Source organism: Hemitrygon akajei, chromosome 29, assembly GCF_048418815.1.
Source record: "Hemitrygon akajei chromosome 29, sHemAka1.3, whole genome shotgun sequence".
Taxonomy (NCBI): Eukaryota; Metazoa; Chordata; class Chondrichthyes; order Myliobatiformes; family Dasyatidae; genus Hemitrygon; species Hemitrygon akajei.
This window is the reverse complement of record NC_133152.1, coordinates 21,009,820-21,034,877: the sequence shown is the minus strand read 5'-3', so window position 1 is coordinate 21,034,877 and position 25,058 is coordinate 21,009,820. Positions and strand designations below refer to the sequence as shown.

The window sequence follows — 25,058 nt, the reverse complement described above, 5'->3', positions numbered from 1 at the left end:
AACCACCCACATGGCCTCGTCCAATTGGTAAAGTCATTTCATTCCCAACCTTTCTATAAAGAGGCAAGAAGTGCCTTTGATTTTCCTGGTTTCAATGGAAGGCAAGGCTGGTCGAAACAAGCGATGTTTCTAGCTCTTTTATATAGGGACTGGTGGAGGCAAGAACCAGTAAGAGGACAGCAAATTCCCTTTCACTTTCATAGCATGCCAGTGGGGCAGTGATGTAAAGGGAAGGACCCATGTCTCTGGCTCTCCGACAGCAATCAGCTTTAGATCTTTGCTCTTTTATAGTTCAGTGGAACACAGTGTACAGCTGAGAATTCAGTCAATGAAGCAAGTTTAAATTATTGAGCGATATGAAACAGGTGACATTATATTAGTGTAGACATTATAAAATTATTCATAGCCACAAGAAAGTCCGCAGGTGCTGGAAATCCAAAGCGACACACACAAAATGCTGGAGGAACTCAGCAGGTCAGGCAGCATCCACGGAGATGAACAAACAGTCGGCATTTTGGGTTGAGACCCTTCTTCAGGATGGGAAAGGAAAGGGGGGAGGTGTCAGAGTAAAAAAGGTGGGGGGGAGGGGAAGGAAGGTGATGGATTAGGCCAGGTGGGTGGAAAAGGTAAAGGGCTGGAAGGGAAGGAATTTTTTTTAACCAGAAGGAGAAATCGATACTCATGCCATCAGGTTGGAGGCTACTCATATGGAATATAAGGTGTTGCTCCTCCACCCTGAGGATGACCTCATTGTGGTACAATATTGCTCATGTTACAATAATAACTGTATTTCAGCAAATACTTCATCAGACAAGACCATGAATGTAGATCTTTTAAGAATTCACATGAATGTTGATAAATCAAGTAAGTCTCTCTAAAATTAAATTCTCTAGCAATGAACCAGGCCAGGATGCACTGCGAGAGTGTGTGTAGACCTCAGTAGATCTTGGATTGGTCTGTTTCTCATTCCTCTGGGAGCTTCCTCTGTTTCATCGCCTGGGAAAGAAAACCAGTGGATAAAACTTCATGTTAGAAAATATTGACAGAGGACAGGGCTGTACAAACAGGAATAGGCTCTAGGTTTAATGGTTAGAAACCACAAGATATGTGCTGATGTCCTTGGAGATCAGTGCCAGCCACAGGTAAATTCATAACTCATCCAAATATGATTAAAGTGATGACACAAGAAACTGCAGATGCAAGAATCTGAAGCAACAAACAATCTGCTGGAAGAAACCAGTGGGTTTACCAGCATCTGCAGAAAGAGAGAATTGGACTGGGGCAGGGGTTCAACCTGAAATGTTGACAGTTCCTTTCCTCCTTCTTCCAGTAGATTGATAATTTCTACTCCTCCCTCATCTCCTGAAGGCTCTGCCTCTCACCAGGATTGGTTTGGGAATGCAGTAACTCTTCAATACTTAATTTACAGAGGTCACTATCTGAGCCCAACCCTGGGGTCTGCCTCGGATTCTGTTTTCTCCTTACGTCCACGCGCAGACACAATTCTGTGCGGTGTGGGGGGGCGGTGGGACAGAGGTCACAGGGAAGTCATTTGGAGTGGGAATTTAGGATGATGTTGCCAGAAGGTGAAGGTGACAAAAGGATCCCTAGCATTGCCTGAGGTAAGGTGTCATCTCAGCTTCAGAATGAACAGAGATCCGTTTTGGTCTGAACAACAAATGGTGCCTCTACCAACTACTCTCTGCAGTGGATTATGGATGGGCAACACATAGACGTTAATAGATTTGGATTAGCCTTGTAGTATCTCACATGAGTCACAGTTCGTCCCTATGCAATTTAATGTTTTCATCCATAATCAAGATGTGTTCTTGCGGAGAACAATCCACAAGTTTGCTGTTTGTCAATATGTGCAGGAGTTACGACTCGACTAGATGGATAACCAACTCATCTAAGATAAAGTAGGGAACTTGGTCCAGTTCTGAAAAATGATGATTATCAATTGAAAAATGTAGGGTGATACATATGTATAGATAAAGCTAAAAGTCTCTCCAAGGGAAGACTTAAAGCCACAAGTGATAGAAAGTGTTTCAGTCCACGTGGGCCTGTGCCCACAGCCAAAGCTGGGAGGCTTCTCACAATTTTTACAAGGATAATTCTTAACAAGATAATATCTGGTACAAGATGATGATGGGAATATCATATGACAAGGAATTTTAAAGATTCAAAAAGGGCTCAGAGGGCTACAAGATTAAATGCCAGTTTAAGACACCTTACTCCCGAAGGTAAGATTTAGAAAATATACCTCTATAATCAGGAGAAATGTAGATTTCACGGTGGCTTGATTGCTTATAACATAATGACATGAGCGGAGAGTCTGTCCATGTTCTAATTATTTGAAATAAATAGGTTAGGGAGTATGGGGTTAACCAGTTGTGTTGTGTGCTGGGTTGGTTGTTTCTCAGGGTGTTCGAGTTGGGAAACAGACAGCTGGCTAATATAAAGAACCCACTTCCAAACGAGAGCTGGCTGTATTCTAGGCAGGAGGAGTGACTGCTTGGATCTCGTGAAGTTTACATTTCTTAAGGGGTTTGGGAGGTAATTTTCCAAGCCCTTCTCCAGCTAATGGGCCTGGGGTTTTTATTTGTTATCTTGCTTCCTCTGGGAGATAACAAGATTCCCAGAGGGAAGAGGGTGCCAGTACAGGGTTGATGGCTCACAACTGGGTGAGTGGGTTGTCCGTTTCCTGTCATTTGGTATTGTGCTATGAATATTACGGTGCAATTCAATCATCCCAGCAACAGCAGAGCAGCAGTTTTCTACCTGAGGCAAAGAATAGACCCAGGCCGAATGCTGATCAACCTACCCCATCTCTTGGTCCATATGTAGTCATTCTGACTGTACTTATTCTGAACTTAATAACCATTTCATTCCTCTCTAACTGTATTTTATGTCACTATGTTTTTTTTTCTCTAACCTTGTTTTTTCCTGTCAGACTTTGTGGGATTACAGAAACTGTTAAAACAATACTCTTACTCCACAGCACTCACAGAAATATCAGCAATTACAGGCTGGGTGACGGTGTTCATTCCAAGAAAGATCATTGTAGTAAGATATGAACTCCCACACTTGCTTATCAAACTGCATTTTTGCATTCCTTTCTGAATTGACAGACTGTTGATTTTAACTTTTACTCTCCCGCGTTTCTACATTTTGAAAGCCTGAGCCAAGAAAGGAAGAAAGCCCATTTGGGTTTTGTGCCTGTTTCCCTTCAGGGTGAGCTGCCCACAGAACTCAGCATCCAAACGTACAGGGTGAGGGGTTTGGCGCCTGCAGATCCCGAATCCCCGTGAGAATCTGAGCCTTCTGCAGAGGAGAGAAAAATCTCAATCATTCAATATATGGGAAAGGGCCAGTTAGAGCTTAAATTCAGAGCCTGTTTCTGAGGCTGAAGTCTTTCTGTATCTGAGTGTCTCCTCCCTCTGGTGGAAATTTCTTATGCTCTTATATAAATTCCTCAGCCATTAGTAGATGCACGTGAAGGTTTATTAGCAAGTAACTTGCTCGATGTAGAGGATTCAGTTTCATGTAAGAAAACAGGAGGTGTAGGCCACTCAGCCCCTCTTATCTGCTCCACCATTCTACATATTCATGGATGATCTGTCCTAGGCCTGATCTCTTCTGTGCCAGGTCCCCAAGGCCCTCAATTCCACGATCTCTCAAAACTTTATCTTTTTCGTCTTTAAATGCCCACAATTTCTGAGCTTAGTGCCCTCTGGAGTAGAGCTGCATTGTCTTACAGTGAGGAAACGTTCTAGCCTTATTCTGTATAGGCGCCTGACCTTTCAGCTTCTTAAAACAGCATTGTAGCTTCCTTGCAGGTCACTTCAGGTTTGATTGTAACACAGTTTCCAAAGAGTGCTCTCTTAAACACCAACTTTCACAACAAGGCTAATGTCACCCTCCCGCTGTAAATTATTCTAACAGTCTGATCCCAAATCCCAGCCAAGTGACTCCCAGACTGAAGATTAAAGATGCTACCAAGTAATCAGGATTAATTTTTCTTTTGCAATAATTTTTCTCTGCTATTATTTAACAACAAGCTGACAGTATAATCAAGGCTACCAGTGTGATAAAAGTACAGCAAAGAAGTCTGGCTAATATCAACAGAAATGCAGTCGGTGACACAGAGAGCTGGCGCTGAGCCTAAAAGAATGTTTGGAGCTGGATTAAGGTCAGTTGAGATATGATCAAAGTGCTCAAATTATCCCATCATTTCAAGTGAACTTGATTATTCAGTCCCTTAGGCATGTTAATTCCTCCCAGCCAATGCCCTGTGCTGTCGTTCCCAGCACTTGGCCCAGTCACACCATCGGGTTATCAGCCTTGAAGATGTTCTGAGTGCTGAGCACATCAGTTTTTGACATAACCGATAAGGCTGGTCAAGGCGAAGGGGACGGAGCCTTCCGTCTCAAAGCCTGTTATCAATTACTCCAAGGACGGTTGAAACTTGAGCTTCCTCCACGTAACAATGGTGTACGTGATGCTATTACGGCTCGGGGCGTTGGAGTTTGGATTTCAATTCTGACACCGTCCAGAAGGAGTTTGTACGTCCTCCCCATGAACACGTGGGTTTCCACTGGGTGCTCTGGTTTCCTCCTACATCCCAAAGGCGGTTAAGTTAATTAATCATTGTAAATTGCCTTGCGATTAGGCTAGGGTTAAATAGGTGCGTGTTTGTGCAGTGTGGGTTGTGGGGCTGTATCTCTAAACCAAATACAAAATAATTTAAATCACTCCCAATGTGTATCTCAGTTTAGCTTCATTTGGGCTTCAGGGACTACCTCAGATTCACTTTACATAGGGACCTCTAACATTCAGCAAGGTGTGGAGCGTTCAATCCTCTGGGTCCTTGCAGATTGCAGGGTTTTGTAAATGAATTTCAAGCTTGAGAAATGCTGCATACAGGTTACACATGAGCTGACTCACAGTAAATCTGTGCGTGGTGCTTGCATACCAAAGAGTTCTGGAGATTGATGAGGCGTGTGGTGGTGTCACAGAGGTCTTGGCCTTGCTTCCTCAGCTCTCTCTTCAGCACTTCAATCTCATAATCCTTCCTCTTCAGCTTCTCCTCCGTCATCTTCCGACGAACCTCGGCCTGGAGCCAAAGCATGAGAGAGAAATGAGAACCCCTTTTGACAAACAAAAGGACGTATCAAACATTGCGGAATGGAGTCTTCCCTACTAGGAAACTGCCAGCACTAGTATAACAGGCAGCATGGGAGGACACAACTGGGATACAACAGAGATGTCAAGTCTTTTCCCAGAGAGGGAGAGAGTAATTTCTCCTTCCAATTACATTTTAGGTAGTCCTGTTTAGAAAGAGGAGAAACGGGAGAAGGAAGGGTATTGTCTGTCTATTCTTGGACGGAATGAGATTGCCAAGTTCCATGTGATTCCATAAAGGAAAGGAATCTGCAAATATCCCTCGAAATGGTTTAATGTATTAACAAAATCTATTAACCTGACAGGTTACTGGGATCAATATTTCTGAGCAACAGCATGTATTCAAAAATTATTGTTAACATGTGCACAGGAACATTGCCAAACGTTGACAGCAAGGCCCTTTAATGGGGATATTAGGACAGGTGACCAAAAATGCAGTCAGTGTGGCAATGATGAATTAAAGTTGAATCGTTATGAAGAAAAAAATAGGGGAGGGAATTTCATTGCTCCCAGGGACAATCAGCTGAAGGCACTGATGGAAGGTTTCAGAGATAGGGGGAGGTTGTTCTGCACAGCCTAACTCTTATGTTTGTACAGTATATGCATTGTGCACCTTATTTAACCTTAGACAATCTTCACAGTTAAACTTTGGGGTAATTTTAATTCTACACCACTTGGTGGAAAATGGATCATTTGGTTTGATCAACAGCACTGATCCAATCCCATTGGTTTCCCAATGAGAAGATTTGTTAGAAGTGACCGTCTCAGCAACAAGTGCAGATGTGAGCTCTGGCCCTCACAGAGGCCCAACCTCTCACCTTCCCGTGAATATCCTCCTTCACACAGCTGTGAGACGGGGACTTGCTTCCTTTTCTCTCCAACTGTTCTACGTGGATAGTCTGCACGAAACAAAAAGAATAAAGTCAGTGGCGTAGACATCTGTGTGGTTCCAGCACAGGCTACATTATGAAACTGTAGCAGTTTCCACAATGAAATGTTTTACATTCCTAGTTCTGATAAACCACTCTTGCAGTCACCAGGGATGAAATCTTTTATGAACCAGTGCAATCAAATAACATCTAAGGATATAACTATTTACTTTAATTGGGTTAAAAAATTCCTTGATTTATTTAAGTATGGTAGTCTGGCTAAGTTTCATTAATTCATATGAAAATGGGTAGACACAAAAGCATGGTCTGTACAGTGGGGTGTCTACTCCAGCATGTAACAAAATAACTTTGAGGCCATTTACTTCTACCTTGTAGGCACAAGTGCTTAGTTTTATGGTAAATTTAATATTTAATAGGTAAACTCTTCTTAAATGTACCTTACAGTTCCCTGCAGCTAAAATCAAATTCATTTTTGGAACCTACATGCAGTTGCCTAAATCAGCAGAATTTATGGAAACAGTGTGTCTTAGTTAACATCTTTAACACAGGAAAAGAATCTGAAGATATCACTGGACTTTAGATGAACAAGGTGATTAATTCGATCTGGAAGTTGGCTAGCTTTGTGGGCAGAGTCAGCACTTATCTCATGGGAAGTGAGCTACTATACCTAAAATTCAACAGTACTTTGGGGGAGAGTGTACTATAAAATCTCTCCTCATAGTCTAACCCCCTCAACTCTGGAATCAACTTGGTGAACCTCCTCTGCACCGCCTCCGAAGCCAGTTTATCCTTCTTCAAGTAAGGAGACCAGAACAGCACGTACTACTCCAGATGCGACCTCACCAGTACCCAGTACAGTTGCAGCATAACCTCCCTGCTCTTAAATTCAATCCCTCTAGCAATGAAGGCTAACATTCCAGTTGCCTCTTTGATAGCCTGCTGCACCTGCAAACTGACCTTTTGTGATTCATGCACAAGCACTCCCAAGTCCCTCTGCACAGCAGCATGCTCCAATTTTTGACCATTTAAATAATAATCTGCTCTTTCAATTTTCCTTCCAGAGTGGATGACCTCGCATTTACCAACATGGTACTCCATCTGCCAGACCCTTGCCCACTCACTTAACCTATCTATATCTCTCTGCAGATTCTCTGTATCTTCTGCATAATTTGCTTTTCCGGTCAATTTAGTGTCATCAGCAAACTTAGATACACTACACTCGATCCCCTCTTTCAAATCGTTAATGTATGTCGTGAATAGTTGTGGGCCCAGTACCAACCTGTGCGGCAAATCGCTCGCCACTGATTGCCAACCAGAGTGACACCCACGTATCCCAACTCTCTGCTGTCTGTTAGTTAACCAATCCTCTATCCATGCTAATACATCACCCCCAACTCTATATATCTGTATTTTATGGATGTCTTTTATGTGGCACTTTATTGAATGCCTTCTGGAAATCCAAGTAAGTAACGTCTATCTGTTCCCCTCTATCCACTGCACTCATTATATCCTCAAAGAACTCCAGTAAGTTTGTCAAACAGGACCTGCCTTTGCTGAATCCATGCTGTGTCTGCTACATTGTACTGCTTTCCTTACTATCAACTCAACCTGCAAGATGACCTGTAAGGAATCCTGCACAAGGTCCCCTTAGTACCTCCAATTTCTGAACTCGCTCTCCGTTTAGAAAATAGTCTACACCATTTTTCTTTCTACCAAAGTGCAAGAGACCATATACTTCCCTACATTGTATTCCACCTGCCAATATTCTGTAATTGCCACCGGAAACTCCAGCCACCGCTGCTCTATTGTCACCTTACTAGTGTACCCTTCCAATCAACCCTGGCCAGCTCCTCTCTCATAGTTACCTTTACTCAACACTAATACCAAAACATCTGATCTTTAGTTTCTCCCTCTCAAACTGCAGGATGAATTTTATCATGTTATGATTACTGCCTCCTAAGGGTTGCTTTACCTTAAGCTTCTTAATGAAATCTGGTTCATTACACAAGACCCAATCCAGAATGGCCTTATCCCTCATGGGCTTAACCACAAGATGCTACAAAAGGCATTCTACAAACTCTTTCTCCTGAGATCTAGCACCAACCTGATGTTACAAATTTTCTTACATATTGAAATTCCCCATGACCATCATTGCATTGCCTTCTTTACATGCCTTTTCTATCTCCTGTTGTAATTTGTACCCCACATTCTAGCTACCATTGGAAGGCCTGTATCTAACTCCCATCAATGTCTTTTTATCTTGCAGTTTCTAAATCCTACTGACTAAGATTCTACATCTTCTGATCCTATATCACTTCTTTCCAAGGATTTGATTTACATTTTTTAACCAACAAAGCCACTCCACGTCTTCTGCCCACCTGTTTATATTTTTGATATGATGTGTTTCCTTGGATGTTTAGTTCCCAGCTGTGATCTTCTTTCAACCACAACTCTGTGATGCCTACAATGTCATACCTGCCAGTCTGTAACTGCACTACAAGATTTTCCTCTTATTTCATACTCTGCATGCATTCAAATATAATACTGTCAGTTCTATATTCACCAGCCTCTTCTCAATTTTGTCTCCATATTTTCTGAAGATAAATTCTTATCTCTTTCTGAACTTTTTTGTCTTATTCTTTATTCTGGATACTTCATGAACCTCTCCTGCTCTCTCATTGCATTGAAGTTTTGAGGGACTGTGGCACTGTTGAAGATGCTGTCATTGAGATAAAGAAGTTAAAACAAGACCCAAATCTGCTTGCAGACGGAAGTGGAAGACCCATAGCTCCACATTATAAAAAACAGTAGAGTTGTCAGTTGTGGCCTGACCAACATTCATCTCTCAACTAACATTGCTAAATTATCGATTATTTGGCACATAACAATTTGCCATCTGTGAGAGTTTGCTGTGCACAAATTAACTTCCACATTTCCTGTATTACAATGACTACTCTTCAAAATTACTTTGTTGGCTGCTAATTGCTTTGGGGACTTCCTGAAAGAGACACAAATACCATAATATAGCAAGTATTTTTGACATAAAAAATTCAATTTAGACTCTCCTATTGTCTTGATTCCCCAGGCATCAAAAATCAAAGCCAATACTCTTTTGCTCCTAATGGTTTGGTGTACCAAAGTATTCAATAATAATTGAATTATTGAGGGAAGAGAGTCCATATTTTGTGCCTGCGGAATAGCTTCCATACAGAGAGGATATTATGAAATTTCTTTGTAACTTCAGTTCATCTCAGATATAAGTGAGCTCCCAAGGGCGTTGGCTGCAGTGACAACAACTAGGTGTATTGTATAAAGAGAGTGCAGTCTCAGCCTCCACATTGAGTAGCTTACATTGAGCCAAAGAGATTGATAAGTTTGAAACGTGATTTTAAAAAGTGGTTGCTGGAAATTGAAAAGAAGGGTAGAAGATGCTGGAAATAGAAGGTCAGACATTATTTGTAGAAGAAGAAACAGTTAATGTAACAGGTAACCGACCTTTCATCAGTACTGACTCAAGGTGAGAAGTTACCATCTGAGATGCAGTTTACGTAAGGCTACAAAGAAGAAAAAGATCAAACAGGGTTCCTCCCAAACTCTATCCAGTGCCTACTATCACTTCTGAAGAAAGGCCACTGACCCACAGTGTTAACTCTCTACAAGACGGGGGCGTACCGAGATGATCAGAGGCAGAGATAGAGTGACCATCCAGAGACTTTTGCCCAGGGCAGAAACTGCTAATACAAGAAGACGTGACTTTAAGGTGTTAGGAGGAAAGCACAGGTGGGTGGGGGATGTCAGAAGTAGGTGTTTTACACAGGGAGTGGTAGGAGCATGGAGTGCACTGCCAAAGATGGTGGTAGAGGCAGAAACATTAGGGATATTTAAAAGACCCTTAGATAGGCACAGTGATGATAAAAAATGGAAGGTTATGTGGGAGAGAAGAGTTAGATTGATTTTGGAGTAGGTTAAAGTGTTAGTACAATATCTTTGGCTGAAGAACCTGTGCTATATTGTATGTTCCTCTCTGCACAGATGCTGTCTGACCTGCTGAATATCTTCAACATCTTCTTGTCTTTGCTCAGACTGAGAAGTTGCTGGCCTGGGCTCCTCTCTGTGCTAAACTGGCCAATATGGCAAATACAGGGTGCAGGACTGATCACAAGGAGGGAAGACAAATCTTGCATGGTTGCAGTTTCTTCCTGATCACCATCCTGTGATTGCTTCTGGATAACAGCACATATACACAATGAGGAGGGAGGAACAACCCACCATGATCCCCTGCACAGTTGAATAGGAGGTTAACACTCAATAATGTGTGTGGAGAATGTCTGGACAAGTAAGCTCCTTTATAGCCAGATCCCAGTGAGAAACAGGGCTTTCGGTAAGGGGGAGAGCTTTCCAATACAATTACTGCTCCCAATTCTCACAGAAGTGTGGGTCACAACCCTACAGAGTAGATCCCACAGATTCCAATGTGTGGAATGGGGGTGGAACTTTTGCCACGGCTTCTAATGAACCAACGTTAGTGTTTGCTAAAGTAGGTTACTATCTACTGTATCAAAACTGTATTAATGAATGTTGGTAATAACACCTTTAAAAGACACATCTTCTTATTTGTACAAAAAGTTGATCAGACTGACCACGAGGTTTCTGTGTAGCAGAGTGGATTGGACGACATGAGTTGCTGCACTGAGTTGAGTATCAGGCACACTGTGTAACTCTAGGATGGGGAATCTGCTGATACAATTCTTCTTTATATTTAAAGTTTCTGTTACCACTAAAACAAGTAAGTGAAGCAACCTCACATCCTGGACCAGCAAAGAATTCTAATCAAAATTACTTGTCCTGTTCTCCACTTGGACTATGATTTAATGTGACCTGAACATCTCCCAGTACCTTTTCCAAAGAACATTTTACATGAGTGATCTGGAACAGTGCAAATGTCAGCGGGCTTTAGTACTTCGTGCGTGCACATTGTCTTACCTTCACACTTTGGCCAGCCAATCGGCTTCCACCTATCAAACGCCAGCTGAGCTACACACAGCGTTGGAGTACAAATGCCGGGGAGTTACACTCAGCACTTACAGAACACTACTCTGGTCCCCTGGTGAGCACCTGATCTCAAAATGTATTTGAAGGATTTGGAGATGGTTAGAACGAAGCAAGTGGGGATTTAATGGAAGTCACGGACATGAGAAAGTCTGCAGGTGCTGGAAATCCAAAACAACACACACAAAATGCTGGAGGAACTCAGCAGATCAGGCAGCATCTATGGAAGTTAATAGATAGCTGATGTTTCGGGTTGAGGCGTTGACTATCTATTCACTTCCGTAGATGCTGCCTGACTTGTTGAGTTCCTCCAGCACTTTGTGTGTGTTGCATTAAATGGAAGTGTTTAAAATTACGAAGGGCTTGGAAAGAGTGGATAAAGATGACCAATTTCCGATAGTTCAGATGCTGTTACAAGGAGGCAAAGACTGAAGGCGAGTGACTAAAGAACAAGAGACAAAATGAAGGATGGCTTTTATACAATGCAAGCTTAGGATAAGGAATGTCCTGCAGATCAGGTGGTGAATTCATTGGTGACTTTTAAAAGGAAACTAAATTAAACACCAATCCGAAACTGTGATCTGGGATCAAGTAGAGATTCCAGGATTAATTAGAATATTCTAATTTTAGATTATGAGTCATGCAGTCTCAATGTGCCAGACAATTTTGTTCTTTGCTGTACTGCTCGATGACGCTGTGATTCAGTGTCTTATAAGCTTTACTAATGTCCTGTCAAAATCAGATAATGGAACGTCTTTCCGGCCAGTAGACAATAACTCTTCTCAGAGAACCACAGCGGAGAGCAAGCAACTTCAGGATGAGGCCGACTGTTGTACAATGGGATGGTGTTAGGCTCTGTCTTCAAGCAATGTTTCTGAAGAGAGGGATTCTTCTCCATTTCTTCCTTTTGGAATGTTAATTTGCTGACAAAGACAGGGCTTACTGCTCATTACAGCTGCCTCCAAGTTTTCAACCACTGGAGAGGCTGTGAAGCACTTTCACTAGTGAGGTAGTTAAAGCAACTCTCTCATCTGTATGGGGATTCTCTTTTAACTTGCTGTTGTTACAATAACACTTCCCACGTAGAAACCTCTGACAATCTAAAATGCCTGCGCGCTGTGAGCTTGGAACATTTAATTCATCCCTACTGCCTGTTACAGGTGAAGGTCAATCTAAGGAAGCCTCTGATGTTGGAAACCTGAAGTAACAAGTTGTAACAAGTTCTGCGGAAGGCGCAGAACCGATCAGTCTGCACCTCAAAGAATGAAAAAGCAAAGGCAAAATCCTGCAGATGCTGGAAACTGGAATATAAACAAGTACGGGTGCCACGATAGTGTAGCGGCCAGCATGACGTTATTACCGCTTGGGGCGTCAGAGTCTGGAGTTCATTCCAATGTGATCTTTAAGGATTCTGTGCATTCTCCCTGTGGAAAGCCTGTTTTTCTTTCTGGGCCCTCTGATTTCCTCTCACAGTCCAAAGACATACTGGTTAGTAGGTTAATTGGTCTTTGTAAGTTGTCCCGTGATCAGGCCGGGGTTAAATTGGGGGTTGCCGGGAGGTGCAGCTTGAGGGGCCGATTGAGCTATCCTGTGCTGTATCTCTAAATAAGTAAAGTAGTGCTGCAACGATGCAGCAGATCATGCATTTGTAGATCCTTTTGGCAAAAAGGTGCTCATGACTTGGCCCCTTCAGAAAACTGACAGTGAACCCAGACTTGGATCTGACCCAGTTTATGAACTTTATGGTTTCTCTTTCCAAATCTAAGCTTAGCCGAAATCCCGCTGTGTTTATTCGTCCCTGGATCCTGCATGACGGTGCCTCCTGTTTTAAATTCTCATCCTGTACTCAGATCCTTTCTCCACTTCAAAGACTCATTGGGAATTCAGTGCTCCTCCTACCCAGATTTGGTGCAAGGGTTTCATGGAATGTCATACCACTCCATGACTTCCGTCCCCAGATCTCAGCTTCCGTGTTATTCCCCTCTCCTTTGAGACTTTCCTTAAAACCTGTCTTCTTGATGACTTGGCTTTTGTTCACCAGATCAAATATTCCATTTTGTGGATCGATGCCAAACTTTATGTGATAGTTCATCTGTGAAATGCCTTGAGACTTCAATAAATCGTGATATAAATCTAAGTTGTTAATGGAACCGTTATCTGGACCAGATTCCTTGGACCTTTCTGATAGGAATCCCATCAAAAGGGTCCAAAGCTTTGGAAAAGGCTAGGATGTGGATTGTACCAAACTTTGGCATTGATAGGAATCCTACCATGTAAAGGCTTTGGAAAAGGCAAGGGTGCGGATTACACTGAATCTTTACCTCAGTGGAAAAGTCCTTGCGAGTGATAATCGGCAAATCTGCTTGAGTAGCTGTGTGTGTGTCAGCAGAGGTCTGCACTGGGAGATAGCACACTCAACAATACCCATCAATGCATCCCGGTATCTTAGGCATACAGGCTAGGCTTACTCCAGTGAGGGGAAGTATATAGTGTTTCTGTGCTATATTGACTGTCCTGTTGTACATACTATTTATCACAAATTACTATAAATTGCACATTTAGATGGAGACATAACGTAAAGATTTTTACTCCTCGTGTATGTGAAGGATGTAAGTAATAAAGTCAATTCAGTTCAATTCAACAGCAAGATGGCTTCATTACTGGCTTGGTTTGTGGTGGATTCTCGCTCTACTCTCAATGGATTGGAAATTCTCACCTGTCTAAAGAACTGCGAATCATTGAACAGACCACATTTCCTGCAAATCGACTGTCCTTCCAAAACTTTCCTCTTGGGAATCTCAAAGTCAAACTTCAGACACTCAGCTCAAGTCAAAAGCCCGTCAGTACCAGAGATCAAACTGCCGCAGTTATTTTAATGAGAACGTCTTGTGATGGGCCTCCTGAGACTGCTGGTCTAATTTAATATTAGCAATTGTGAAATAAAATCTCTGCTCTTGACAGAGGTCAGAGAATTGATCTGTTCGGCTGAACAATCTTTGGGATCTCTGGTGGATGTATGGAGGAGAAGTGGCGTGCAGGAAGCCCAATAACCTGCACAGGCAGAATCGAGCTGAGTCACTGTCTGCCATTATCACCAGTTAACACAACCCTGGTTTGATCCCCATCCTGGGAGAACCAGCATCTGCACTAGCATCAGCGAAAGAGCTTCAGTTGGCATTGCTGAGTGAGAGACGAGACTTTGATGAAGCTCAGCTAAGTACAGGATTAAAGTAAGTGATTACCCCACCAATGAAGAGAACCCATCTAAAATGGCGGTGCAGGCTCACACAAACTAGAAAATCTCTTAGGTACAGTTTGGTTGAACAAGTTAGGTCTTTATTCTTTGGAGCGTAGAAGGTTGAGGGGGGACTTGATAGAGGTATTTAAAATTATGAGGAGGGTAGATAAAGTTGACGTTGATAGGCTTTTTCCATTGAGAGTAGGGGAGATTCAAACAAGAGGACATGAGTTGAGAGTTAGGGGGCAAAAGTTTAGGGGTAACACGGGTGGGGAATTTCTTTACTCAGAGAGTGGTAGCTGTGTGGAATGAGCTTCCAATAGAAGTGGTAGAGGCAGGTTCGATATTGTCATTTAAAGTAAAATTGGATAGGTAGATGGACAGGAAAGGAATGGAGGGTTATGGGCTGAGTGCAGGTCAGTGGGACTAGGTGAGAGTAATAAGTGTTTGGCATGGACTAGAAGAGCTGAGATGGTTATATAAAATACTTTGTATTTATACAGCACTGTGGGAAAGCTCAGGACGTTCCAAAGAGTCACGAAGACAATGACATATTTCTGAATGGTTGCACTGTGGACAGAAAGTAGCACCTGGGGAACCCAAACATTAGAAGCCTTCACAAAAGGCAGGAACATGGAATGAAGGGTCCTCATGTGGCCTGGGACTTCTGGGGGCGGGGGGGGGGGGCACCAAATAGGATGAAGGTCATCAGTAGTCAATTCATGCTAAGGACCCAAGAATTTAAAGCTTGAACTCGGGGAGGAAGCTAATTTCTTTGGAGAGATGGTGAGGAAGAGAGGAGACAGAAATCTGAGGTCTGGTGTAACTACAAACGTAATAGTGCAATTAGCAGAGCTGCTGCTCAAAGCTCTAGGGAGCTGGGTTCTCAGTTGTTTCTGGTCTGATTGAAACTTCTCTGGCTATTGCGGTACCTGCTGCTCCAAATGGCCCTCACATCTCCTCATTTGCCTCCTCATCTAGAGCACCTTATTAAAAGTGTTCTTACAGTGTGTGAGCCTGGACCACACAAATCAGCTGCTTGTTTGTAACTAAAGGACATAGCTACTAACCTGACCTGACATTCCCTGTATGCTCATTTCCAATGTTGTGAGCGAGAAGCCGGACCACCTACTTCATACATCTCTCCACGTCTGCCCCACTCACTCCTGCAGCTCCAGCAATCCGGGGTTCAGCCACAAAGTCATACAGAGGCAGGCCCTTCATCCCACCCAGTCCATGCCAACCTCCTTGCCCATCTGCTCCAATCCCACTTGCCTGAATTAGGCCTATATCCTTCCATGTCTCGCCTTATTTAATTGCTTATCTAAATGTCTCTTTCAGCTGAATCCACCACCTCTCCTGGCAGTTAGAAATAACCACATAAAGAACTTTCCTCTCAAACTCCATTTAAAACTCCTTCCTCTGACCATAAACCTATGTTTTCTTGTTTTAGATACATCCTTCCATGGGGAGAGGAGTCTAACCATCTACCCTCTCCATGTCATCTCTAAGTCTCCTTTGCTCTAGGGAAAACAAGCCTAGCCTATCCAGTGCCTCCCCATAATTAAAGTCCTCCATTCCTCGTGAATCTCCTCTGTGGCTTCTTCAGCGCAACCACATTATCCCATTCCCATTGTGTGGTGACTGGAATGGCGCCAAATAATTCAAGAATAGTGTAATCAGTATTTTGTAAAGTTGCAAAGTAATGTTCTCACTGTTACAATTTATGTCTTGACCTATGAAGGTAACTATGTCATATGTTTTCTCCACTTTCAGGGAACTATGGACTTCACCCCGGGGTTCCTCAGTTCATCAACAATCCTGCCGCAATTGACTTTGGGTTCTTACCTTGGGTGCCGTTCTGTGTGGAGTTGGTACAATCTCCCTGAACTTGGTTGGATTCCACCCAGTGCTCCATTTTTGCCCTACATCCCAAAGTCATTTGGGTTGGTAGGTTAACTGGTTACTGTTCTCTCCAGTGTGTAGGAGAGGGGTAGAGTCAGGATGGAGCTGATGGAAATGTGGGGGTAGGAGAGGGGTAGAGTCAGGATGGAGCTGATGGAAATGTGGGGGTAGGAGAGGGGTAGAGTCAGGATGGAGCTGATGGAAATGTGGGGGTAGGAGAGGGGTAGAGTCAGGATGGGGCTGATGGAAATGTGGGGGTAGGAGAGGGGTAGAGTCAGGATGGAGCTGATGGAAATGTGGGGGTAGGAGAGGGGTAGAGTCAGGATGGAGCTGATGGAAATGTGGGGGTAGGAGAGGGGTAGAGTCAGGATGGAGCTGATGGAAATGTGGGGGTAGGAGAGGGGTAGAGTCAGGATGGAGCTGATGGAAATGTGGGGGTAGGAGAGGGGTAGTCAGGATGGAGCTGATGGAAATGTGGGGGTAGGAGAGGGGTAGAGTCAGGATGGAGCTGATGGAAATGTGGGGGTAGGAGAGGGGTAGAGTCAGGATGGAGCTGATGGAAATGTGGGGGTAGGAGAGGGGTAGAGTCAGGATGGAGCTGATGGAAATGTGGGGGTAGGAGAGGGGTAGAGTCAGGATGGAGCTGATGGAAATGTGGGGGTAGGAGAGGGGTAGAGTCAGGATGGAGCTGATGGAAATGTGGGGGTAGGAGAGGGGTAGAGTCAGGATGGAGCTGATGGAAATGTGGGGACAAGAGGTTACAGCAAAGGTTAGTAAGGGAATGGGATTGCTCTTGAGCTTGGATAGACTTCATGGGTTTCTATGTCTCCTGGCAGTAGATGTAGAGTCAAACAGGAAGTGATCATTTGTCCTTTCTCTGGCTGATGCCAACAAATCTACTGTGCATTTCCACAAAGACAAACCTCTTACCCAAAATTGTCAGCTGCTCTTCTCAACATCAGTTTGATCACAAACCCGCTCTATGGAGAGACGCCTGTGGCCACGTCGCACTCTTACCTTACGGTGCTTGATGGCTTTGCTCAATCTCTTCTCCTGGTCGAAGTGTGACTGCATTCGCTCCATGGACTCTCGCAACAGGCTGTTCTCCTCGATCTGGCTCTGCAACTGCCCCTGTAAGCTCTCTGCGTCAGCCTGTTTCTTGTGCAGAGTGACCTGCAAGCATCTGCAATGAGCACAGCAACAGGGGTCAGAATTTGGTACCACTCTAGATGTCATTGCCACTGCTAGCCCTCCTTCAAAGCGGGGCAGCGAAGGTGAAGGTCCACCCCCCAAGTCACCCGATGCAGAGGTTGGAAAGCATTGGTGGGTTGGTTTTTAACCAAGCAAGACTCATCAGCAGGAGGAGGAGGATGGAGCTTATTAAAATTGGCAAATTGGCCCTGACTGCTACCAACCAGGTCAAGCTTAGTGCCGGCAATCAGAATAAAAAGCTGCCTGTCGTAAGATCAACGATAAAGTGTCAGAGGAGACCAGCAACTACTTGCAAACAGCTTTAAAGGAGGAAAAGCCCCCAGGAGTAATCAGACAAAATTCAACAATGAACCAAGAGAGGCCAATTGACACCAATAACTAACAAATAGAAATCTGTTTTCTTTACCTAGTGGACTGCAGGTGGGATAGATGATTGAGCTATCGAGGAATCAAGGAAGTATCCCCGACTCCAAGACTGAAACTTAAGGAGCTTAATCTCACCCACACATGCAAGAATTTTAGGAGCAGTACAGTGGTGTGATAAATGGAACTGCTACCTCACATAACCAGTAACTCAGGTTCGATTCTGACCCCTGACGCTATCTGTATGGAGTTTGCAAGTTCTCCCTGCCGCCGCTTGGGCTTCATCCAGATGCTTTAGATTTCTCCCACATCCTGAAGACATGTGGATTGTAGATCCACAATCTTAAATCGCCTGAGGTGAATGCTAGAGTCTGGAGGGAGATGATGGGGAGCATAAATCGGGATCAGTGTGTGATTAGTGTGAGTGGATAGCTGTTGGTCAGTGTGGACTCTGAGTTGAAAAGTGTGTTTCTGCACTGTCTGGGACTCAATGATAGACTGTTTTCAACATCTTGATTTGATTTATTTTTCCTCAGACAAAACTTCTGAGAAGCCAGCATACTCTTCAGTATCAATCTGTGCTTTGGGTTAGGGATTAGGCCAGTGCTGGCATTCTGGGATAGATCGGCCAATGAGACAGAGGTGACAAGCTCTGTCCCCTCACCAAGCTGCTCTTTCCTCATGTCTGAGCCAAGTCAGTGAGTGTTGGTGATCCGTCTGACACACGGACATCACTTGTGAGCAAAATCCTGTTCACATCTCCCTTCTGGGGATGAAAAGGAGGGAGCAGCTCTGGTTACTTTTTCCAGGAGACCTGTCACAAATTTGTCGTAGGGTTATTATTTATCGGTAAAACGGAAAACGAGGCAAGGATAAAGAATGTGACAGAGACTGGACATTGTGTATAAGATGATGAGAGGCATTCATCATGTGGATAGTCAGAGGCTTTTTCCCAGGGTTGAAATGGTTGCCACAAGAGGACACAGGTTTAAGGTGTTGGGGAGTAGGTACAGAGGAGATGTCGGGGGTAAGATTTTTACTCAGAGAGTGGTGAGTGCGTGGATTGGGCTGCTGGCAACAGTGGTGGAGGCGGATACGATAGGGTCTTTTAAGAGACTTTTGGATAGGAACATGGAGCTTAGAAAAATAGAGGGCTATGGGTAAGCCTAGTAATTTCTAAGGTAGGGACATGTTCAGCACAACTTTGTGGGCCGAAGGGCCTGTATTGTGCTGTAGGATTTCTATGTTTCTATGACACTGGAAGGACCTTAGCGTAGAAAATCGCAAATTTAAATCAGCAAGGAGCAGAAAACACTCGGAGGAGTTGTACAGTGGTCCCCAAATAGTAGTGACATTGCAGGGCATAGAGTAAGTCAGAGAATCTGAGGTGCATGTGACAAAGGTAATGCGGTCATTGTGGGAATCCTTAATCTTTGTATAGATTAAACAAATGAATTTATCACAAATAGTGATGAGGATGGATTCATGGAGTGTATAAGAGGTAGCTTTCCAGATAAGCAAGACGAGGAACCGTCAATGGAACAGGCTGCTTTAGGTCCACAACTGTTCAATGAGGAAGGGTTGACTGATGATCTGATAGATATGGTAAATCTGGCCTCCTAGGAATAATGATCACAATATGATAGAATTACGTATAAAATTAAAAGTGACTAGTTCTGTCTGAAACTCGGATCTCAATTTGAATAAAGCAAACTACAAAGATATTAGGTGTGCGTTGACCATAGTAGGTTGTGTTAAAGTGTATGATAGTGAACGAGCAATGGCTAACTTCTTAGTTACAAACAAGCCAAAATCAACAGGAGAAGTGGTCCCTACTGAGGTACTATTGGATAATAGGAAAAGGCTGATAACATTGCTAAAATGATTAGGCTGAGGACTGGAGAATATCAAATTCTGCAAAGGAGACTGTTTTACTAAGGAAATAATTATGAAAATAGGCTTACACGAAACTTAAACAAAGCAGCAGGAAGGACAAGGGTTTGTGCCAGTTTACTGACTGAGCAGCACACAGACTAAACCTGTGCCTTTTTTTAAAGTCCAGTGGGGTCCGTACCTGTGATTGTTTGGACTGGAGCACCAAGGAGCTATAACGACTCGGGGCTCTGCGGACTAGTGGGGTACTGTTGATCACCCTTGATATACAACGTGAAGCACACACGAAGCTGAAGAGAGCCTGTCTACAGGGGGGAGGGCTGACTGAGGTCAGCCTGGTCTGCAGGCCTCACTGGTGTATGTTCACCTCCACTGCAGGATAAATACACGGAGACAAAACCACTGTCATGTGTTCAGATCCATTTGATCTGTACAGCTCTGAACACTGTGCACGATCCGTAATGTTTGGTAATTGCGAATCAATCCGTTTTGTGTTGCCAGCAGCTCAATTTTCATTCTTCAGGAGAGCTAACATTTTATGAACCCTTAAAGACAATTTTGCCTATTCTGGTGGCGCTGCACTTGTACTCCGAGAATCAATAAAGCTCTCTTGAGTGTACTGCTCTATGTCCTGAGGCAAGTAGATTAAGTGATACAGCTACAGAAGGTGACATAAAGACACATTGTTTGCAAAGCATGAAGATGATAGCTATAATCACAGCACAAATTCATCCGTTCACTCTGATATTAAATCAAAACACAGTATCAAGGTAAAGGCATTACTTGCCATTGATGGCAGTGACGATAATTCCCACACTGCTGTCTAAAGGGGCCTCCTTTTTGTTCGTATTCACATCAAAATTCAGTATTCCTTCAAATCTCATCATCATCCCAGCTATCTCAGAACGAAATTTTGAAACCCGAGCCAAAAAATCCTATCCTTTAGAAAATAACGAGCACTTTCTCCACTCCCCACTTTTTGCAGGTTCAACAGTCACCAAAATCCTCCACAGTCAGAGCCTGGAAAACAAGGCTACGATCTTCTGACCCTTCCTTTGCGCTCCAGAAGATGGGAGGTGGGATGTGTGGAGAGTGGATCCCGAGCTCTGCCACCAACCCTCCCCTCATTTCCTGCCGGATACAACAATGATTTCTCTTCGGGAGCATTCTGAAGGGTTCTGATGAAAAGTCATTGACCTGAAATGCTAACCGTGCTTCTCTCTCCACAGAAGTCCAGTTTCTGCCTCAGAGGGGGAGAGTTGTAGAGGGAAGGGAGGGATTGTGTAGAGTGTGTAGGCCTCCGTTAGTCTCAATAGACCATGGGTTTGCACCTTGGAAAGTTTCCAGGGCGCAAGCCTGGGCAAGGTTTTTTAATGGAAGACTGGCAGTTGCCCAAGCTGCAAGTCTCCCCTCTCCACGCCACCGATGTTGTCGAAGGGAAGGGCATTAGGACCCATACAGCTCGGCACTGGTGTCGTCGCAGAGCAATGTGTGGTTAAGTGCCTTGCTCAAGGACACACATGCAGCCTCAGCCAAGGCTCGAACTAGCGACCTTCAGATCACTAGACGAACGCCTTAACCACTTGGCCACGCGCCAACAGAGGAGGGATTACAGAGAGGGGGAGAGTTGTAGAGGATGGGGGGATTAGAGAGAGGGGGAGGGTTGTAGAGGATGGGAGGGATTACAGAGAGGGGGAGAGTTGTAGAGGACTGGGGGATTACAGAGAGGGGTAAAGTTGTAGAGGATGGGAGGGATTACAGACAGGGAGAGTTGTAGAGGATGGGGGTATTACAGAGAGGGGGAGAGCTGTAGAGGATGGGGGTATTACAGAGAGGGGGAGAGCTGTAGAGGATGGGAGGGATTACAGACGGGGAGAGTTGTAGATGAATGGGGGGATTACAGAGAGGGGGAGAGTTGTAGGGGATAGGGGGATTATAGAGAGGGGGAGAGTTGTAGAGGATGGGGGTATTACAGACGGGGAGAGTTGTAGAGGATGGGGGGATTACAGACGGGGAGAGTTGTAGAGGATGGGAGGATTACAGAGAGGGGGAGAGTTGTAGAGGATGGGGGTATTACAGACGGGGAGAGTTGTAGAGGATGGGAGGATTACAGAGGGGGAGAGTTGTAGAGGATGGGGGGGATTACAGACGGGGAGAGTTGTAGAGGATGGGGGTATTACAGACGGGGAGAGTTGTAGAGGATGGGGGTATTACAGAGAGGGGGAGAGCTGTAGAGGATGGGGGTATTACAGACGGGGAGAGTTGTAGAGGATGGGGGGATTACAGACGGGGAGAGTTGTAGAGGATGGGAGGATTACAGAGGGGGAGAGTTGTAGAGGATGGGGGGGATTACAGAGAGGGGGAATGGTGTGAAGGAAGGTTGGGTTTGGAGTAAGTAGGGGAGACAATAACAAGGAAGTCCATCCATGGTGATTTTTCTTGTGAACTGGATGGTGTTGGGGAGGGTAGTGAGAGGGCAGAGTGATTCAATGGGAAAACACTGCTGCTGTGCTGGGAAATCATTTCCCTCCTGGATCTGGCAATTCCCGTCTTTTATGCTGCCAAATTTCACAGTGAACCTGTTAGCAGAGATATTAAATAGAACCATTGAGAGAATCTGCGACACTAAGTCTCATTTAAATATTGCAAGTCCTATCTGCCAAGTGAGTAATTAGACCTTAAGGAGACAAATCTGTGAGAGTGAGTGAGCGTGTGTGTGTGAGAGTGAGTGAGCGTGCATGTGTGTTTGTGAGAGTGAGTGAGCGTGCGTGTGTGAGTGAGTGAGCGTGCGTGTGTGAGTGAGTGAGCGTGCGTGTGTGAGTGAGTGTGTGTGTGTGTGAGAGTGAGTGAGCGTGCGTGTGTGTGAGTGAGAGCGTGCTTGTGAGAGTGAGTGAGCGTGCATGTGTGTGTGAGAGTGAGTGAGTGTGCATGTGTGTGAGAGTGAGTGTGTGTGTGAGAGTGAGAGCGTGCATGTGAGAGTGAGTGAGCGTGCGTGTGTGTGTGAGAGTGAGTGAGCGTGCGTGTGTGTGTGAGAGTGAGAGCGTGCGTGTGAGAGTGAGTGAGCGTGCATGTGTGTGTGAGAGTGAGTGAGTGTGCATGTGTGTGAGAGTGAGTGTGTGTGTGAGAGTGAGAGCGTGCATGTGAGAGTGAGTGAGCGTGCGTGTGTGTGTGAGAGTGAGTGTGTGTGTGAGAGTGAGTGAGCGTGCATGTGTGAGAGTGAGTGAGCGTGCATGTGTGTGAGAGTGTGTGTGTGTGTGAGAGAGCATGCGTGTGAGAGTGAGTGAGCGTGCATGTGTGTGTGAGAGTGAGTGAGTGTGCATGTGTGTGAGAGTGAGTGTGTGTGTGAGTGAGAGCGTGTATGTGAGAGTGAGTGAGCGTGCGTGTGTGTGTGAGAGTGAGTGTGTGTGTGAGAGTGAGTGAGCGTGCATGTGTGAGAGTGAGTGAGCGTGCGTGTGTGTGTGAGTGAGTGTGTGTGTGAAAGTGAGTGAGCGTGCATGTGTGTGAGAGTGAGTGTGTGTGTGCGTGTGTGTGCACACGCATGTGCATTTTAAACCACCACTCCTCTCCCTCCCCACCATTCCCACCATTCCATCCACCTTTGATATTGAAATGACCTCTCTAGCCACACTGGTGGTTGAATTGGATTTTGTGGGGGTCCAGCGGGAAATATTGGGAAACCAGCTGAGGACAGAGTGCACAAACAACCTGCTGGGTGAGCTATGTCAGTGAGGTGGGGAGGTAGATGGTGGGGGTACCCAAATGGACTTAGTGTTGTGACCACTATTTCTCATATAACTACCTGACTTTGACTCTGAAACTCAGCATAATGAGGTTATATCAGTTGATGATATCAAACAGGAAAGTGTTGAAGTCATCACAGGATTTATAGTCTTAGAGACAAATTTGGTTTTTGGAAATTCAGGGGTCATTATCCGCCATTGCAAAGAGGGAGGAAATTAAACCGGCAAATACTCCTTGTCCTGGAGTTGAAAGATACATGGGCATTCTAGTAAGATTGACACTAAAAATGCCACTGAATACTGGTAATTACAAAGTATAGAAATAAAGGGGCCAAAGATTTAAATGTAAATGTTAACAGTTTTCCAGATTATGCCAAACAACATTGGAACAGGGAAGGGAGAAGCTGCTGGACTTTTCCCATTTACCTCAGCTGTTCCAGGTCTTTCTCGTAACTTCCCAGGAGTTCGTCTTTCCTCACCAGTTGGGTCTTCAGCTGCCCAATGCAACCATTCAGCAGGTGCACATCTCTCTGCCGGGCTTTCCCCAGGCTCTCCCTCTCGTCCTGCGGAACGTGCTTCAGAGAAAGTGAGCCCGATAGCTCCTTCACGTTGAGCAGGCTTGAGAGAGCTTTCACCAGGTCGAGGTACTGTGGGCGGGAAACGGAGAAGGTGAGAACTGTTTCAGCCATTGCGCCCACCATTGGGCACATCTACACGAGCGCTACCACAAGAAAGGAGCCTCCATTATCAAGGACTGCCACCATCCAGGCCGTGCTCTCTTCTCAGTGCTGCCGTCGGGAAGGAGGTGCAGGACCACTGGGTCCCACAGCATCAGTTTCAGCAAGAGTTATTATCCTTCAACCATCGGCCTCCTCAATCCTGTTCCCTCTCTGCTGAAATGCTCCCCCGCACCAAGCCTTTGTCGCTGTGCAGCTGGGACTGTCTTTTATATAATGTGACGTGCAATTTTCAGGCTGTGTTAACATTTCCTGCTCCGAGCAATGGTAAAAAAAAATCAGAGGGAAAGCTGCTCTTGAACCAATGGGAAAACTTTACTCAATTCAACGTATGGAACCACTCCCAAGTACCCTGCAATTCATGTTCTCAGTATTACTTTTCCATTTGTCTATTTGGTCTTTTGTTTTGCACATTGGTTGCTCGTCAGTCTTGGTTTGTGAGTAGTTTTTCACTGATTCTATTATATTCCTTTATTTTACTGTGAATACCTGAAAGAAAATGAATCTCCAGAGTAGAACATGGTGACAGACCTTGATAATAAACTTACTTTGAACTTTGAGCCAGAGGCTGCGTGGCCAACTACATGAATAGCTAGTGCTGAGGTCTAAGAAGCACCCAGAAAGGCTTGGGGAACGTCGGCCTTGATCCTCTCAGGGTCGGTGAAAGATTTTGATAAGGTTCCGTTGGATACTGATTCACATAATGACTGGTGAGCTGCACGGGTCAAATTGTGACTAGAGGCTGCTCAAATGTGACACTTGTAACCACGTGGTTTGAAAGATGAAGTGTGATGCCATTCAGCTGATAAGCCTGCTGGGAGGAAGTTATTTCATATGCAGAACAAGA

General features: G+C 44.6%; 1 protein-coding gene across 2 annotated transcripts in view; it reads right to left on the bottom strand.

The window, feature by feature from the left end:
- Positions 1-320: 320 nt before the first annotated feature.
- The window catches only part of LOC140718272 (forkhead-associated domain-containing protein 1-like), a 141,106-nt gene continuing 116,368 nt past the window's right edge, over positions 321-25,058 (bottom strand). The window contains exons 27-31 of one of the 2 annotated variants that reach the window (XM_073031790.1): positions 23,901-24,121; positions 17,284-17,449; positions 6,003-6,083; positions 4,976-5,116; positions 321-996 (exon numbers count right to left, since the gene is read on the bottom strand). In XM_073031790.1, coding sequence (XP_072887891.1) covers positions 964-996; positions 4,976-5,116; positions 6,003-6,083; positions 17,284-17,449; positions 23,901-24,121 — 642 coding nt within the window. In that variant the 3' untranslated portion in view covers positions 321-963. Of the gene's footprint in view, positions 997-4,947; positions 5,117-6,002; positions 6,084-17,283; positions 17,450-23,900; positions 24,122-25,058 lie in introns of both variants that reach the window. The other variant, XM_073031788.1, reaches the window with a different exon arrangement.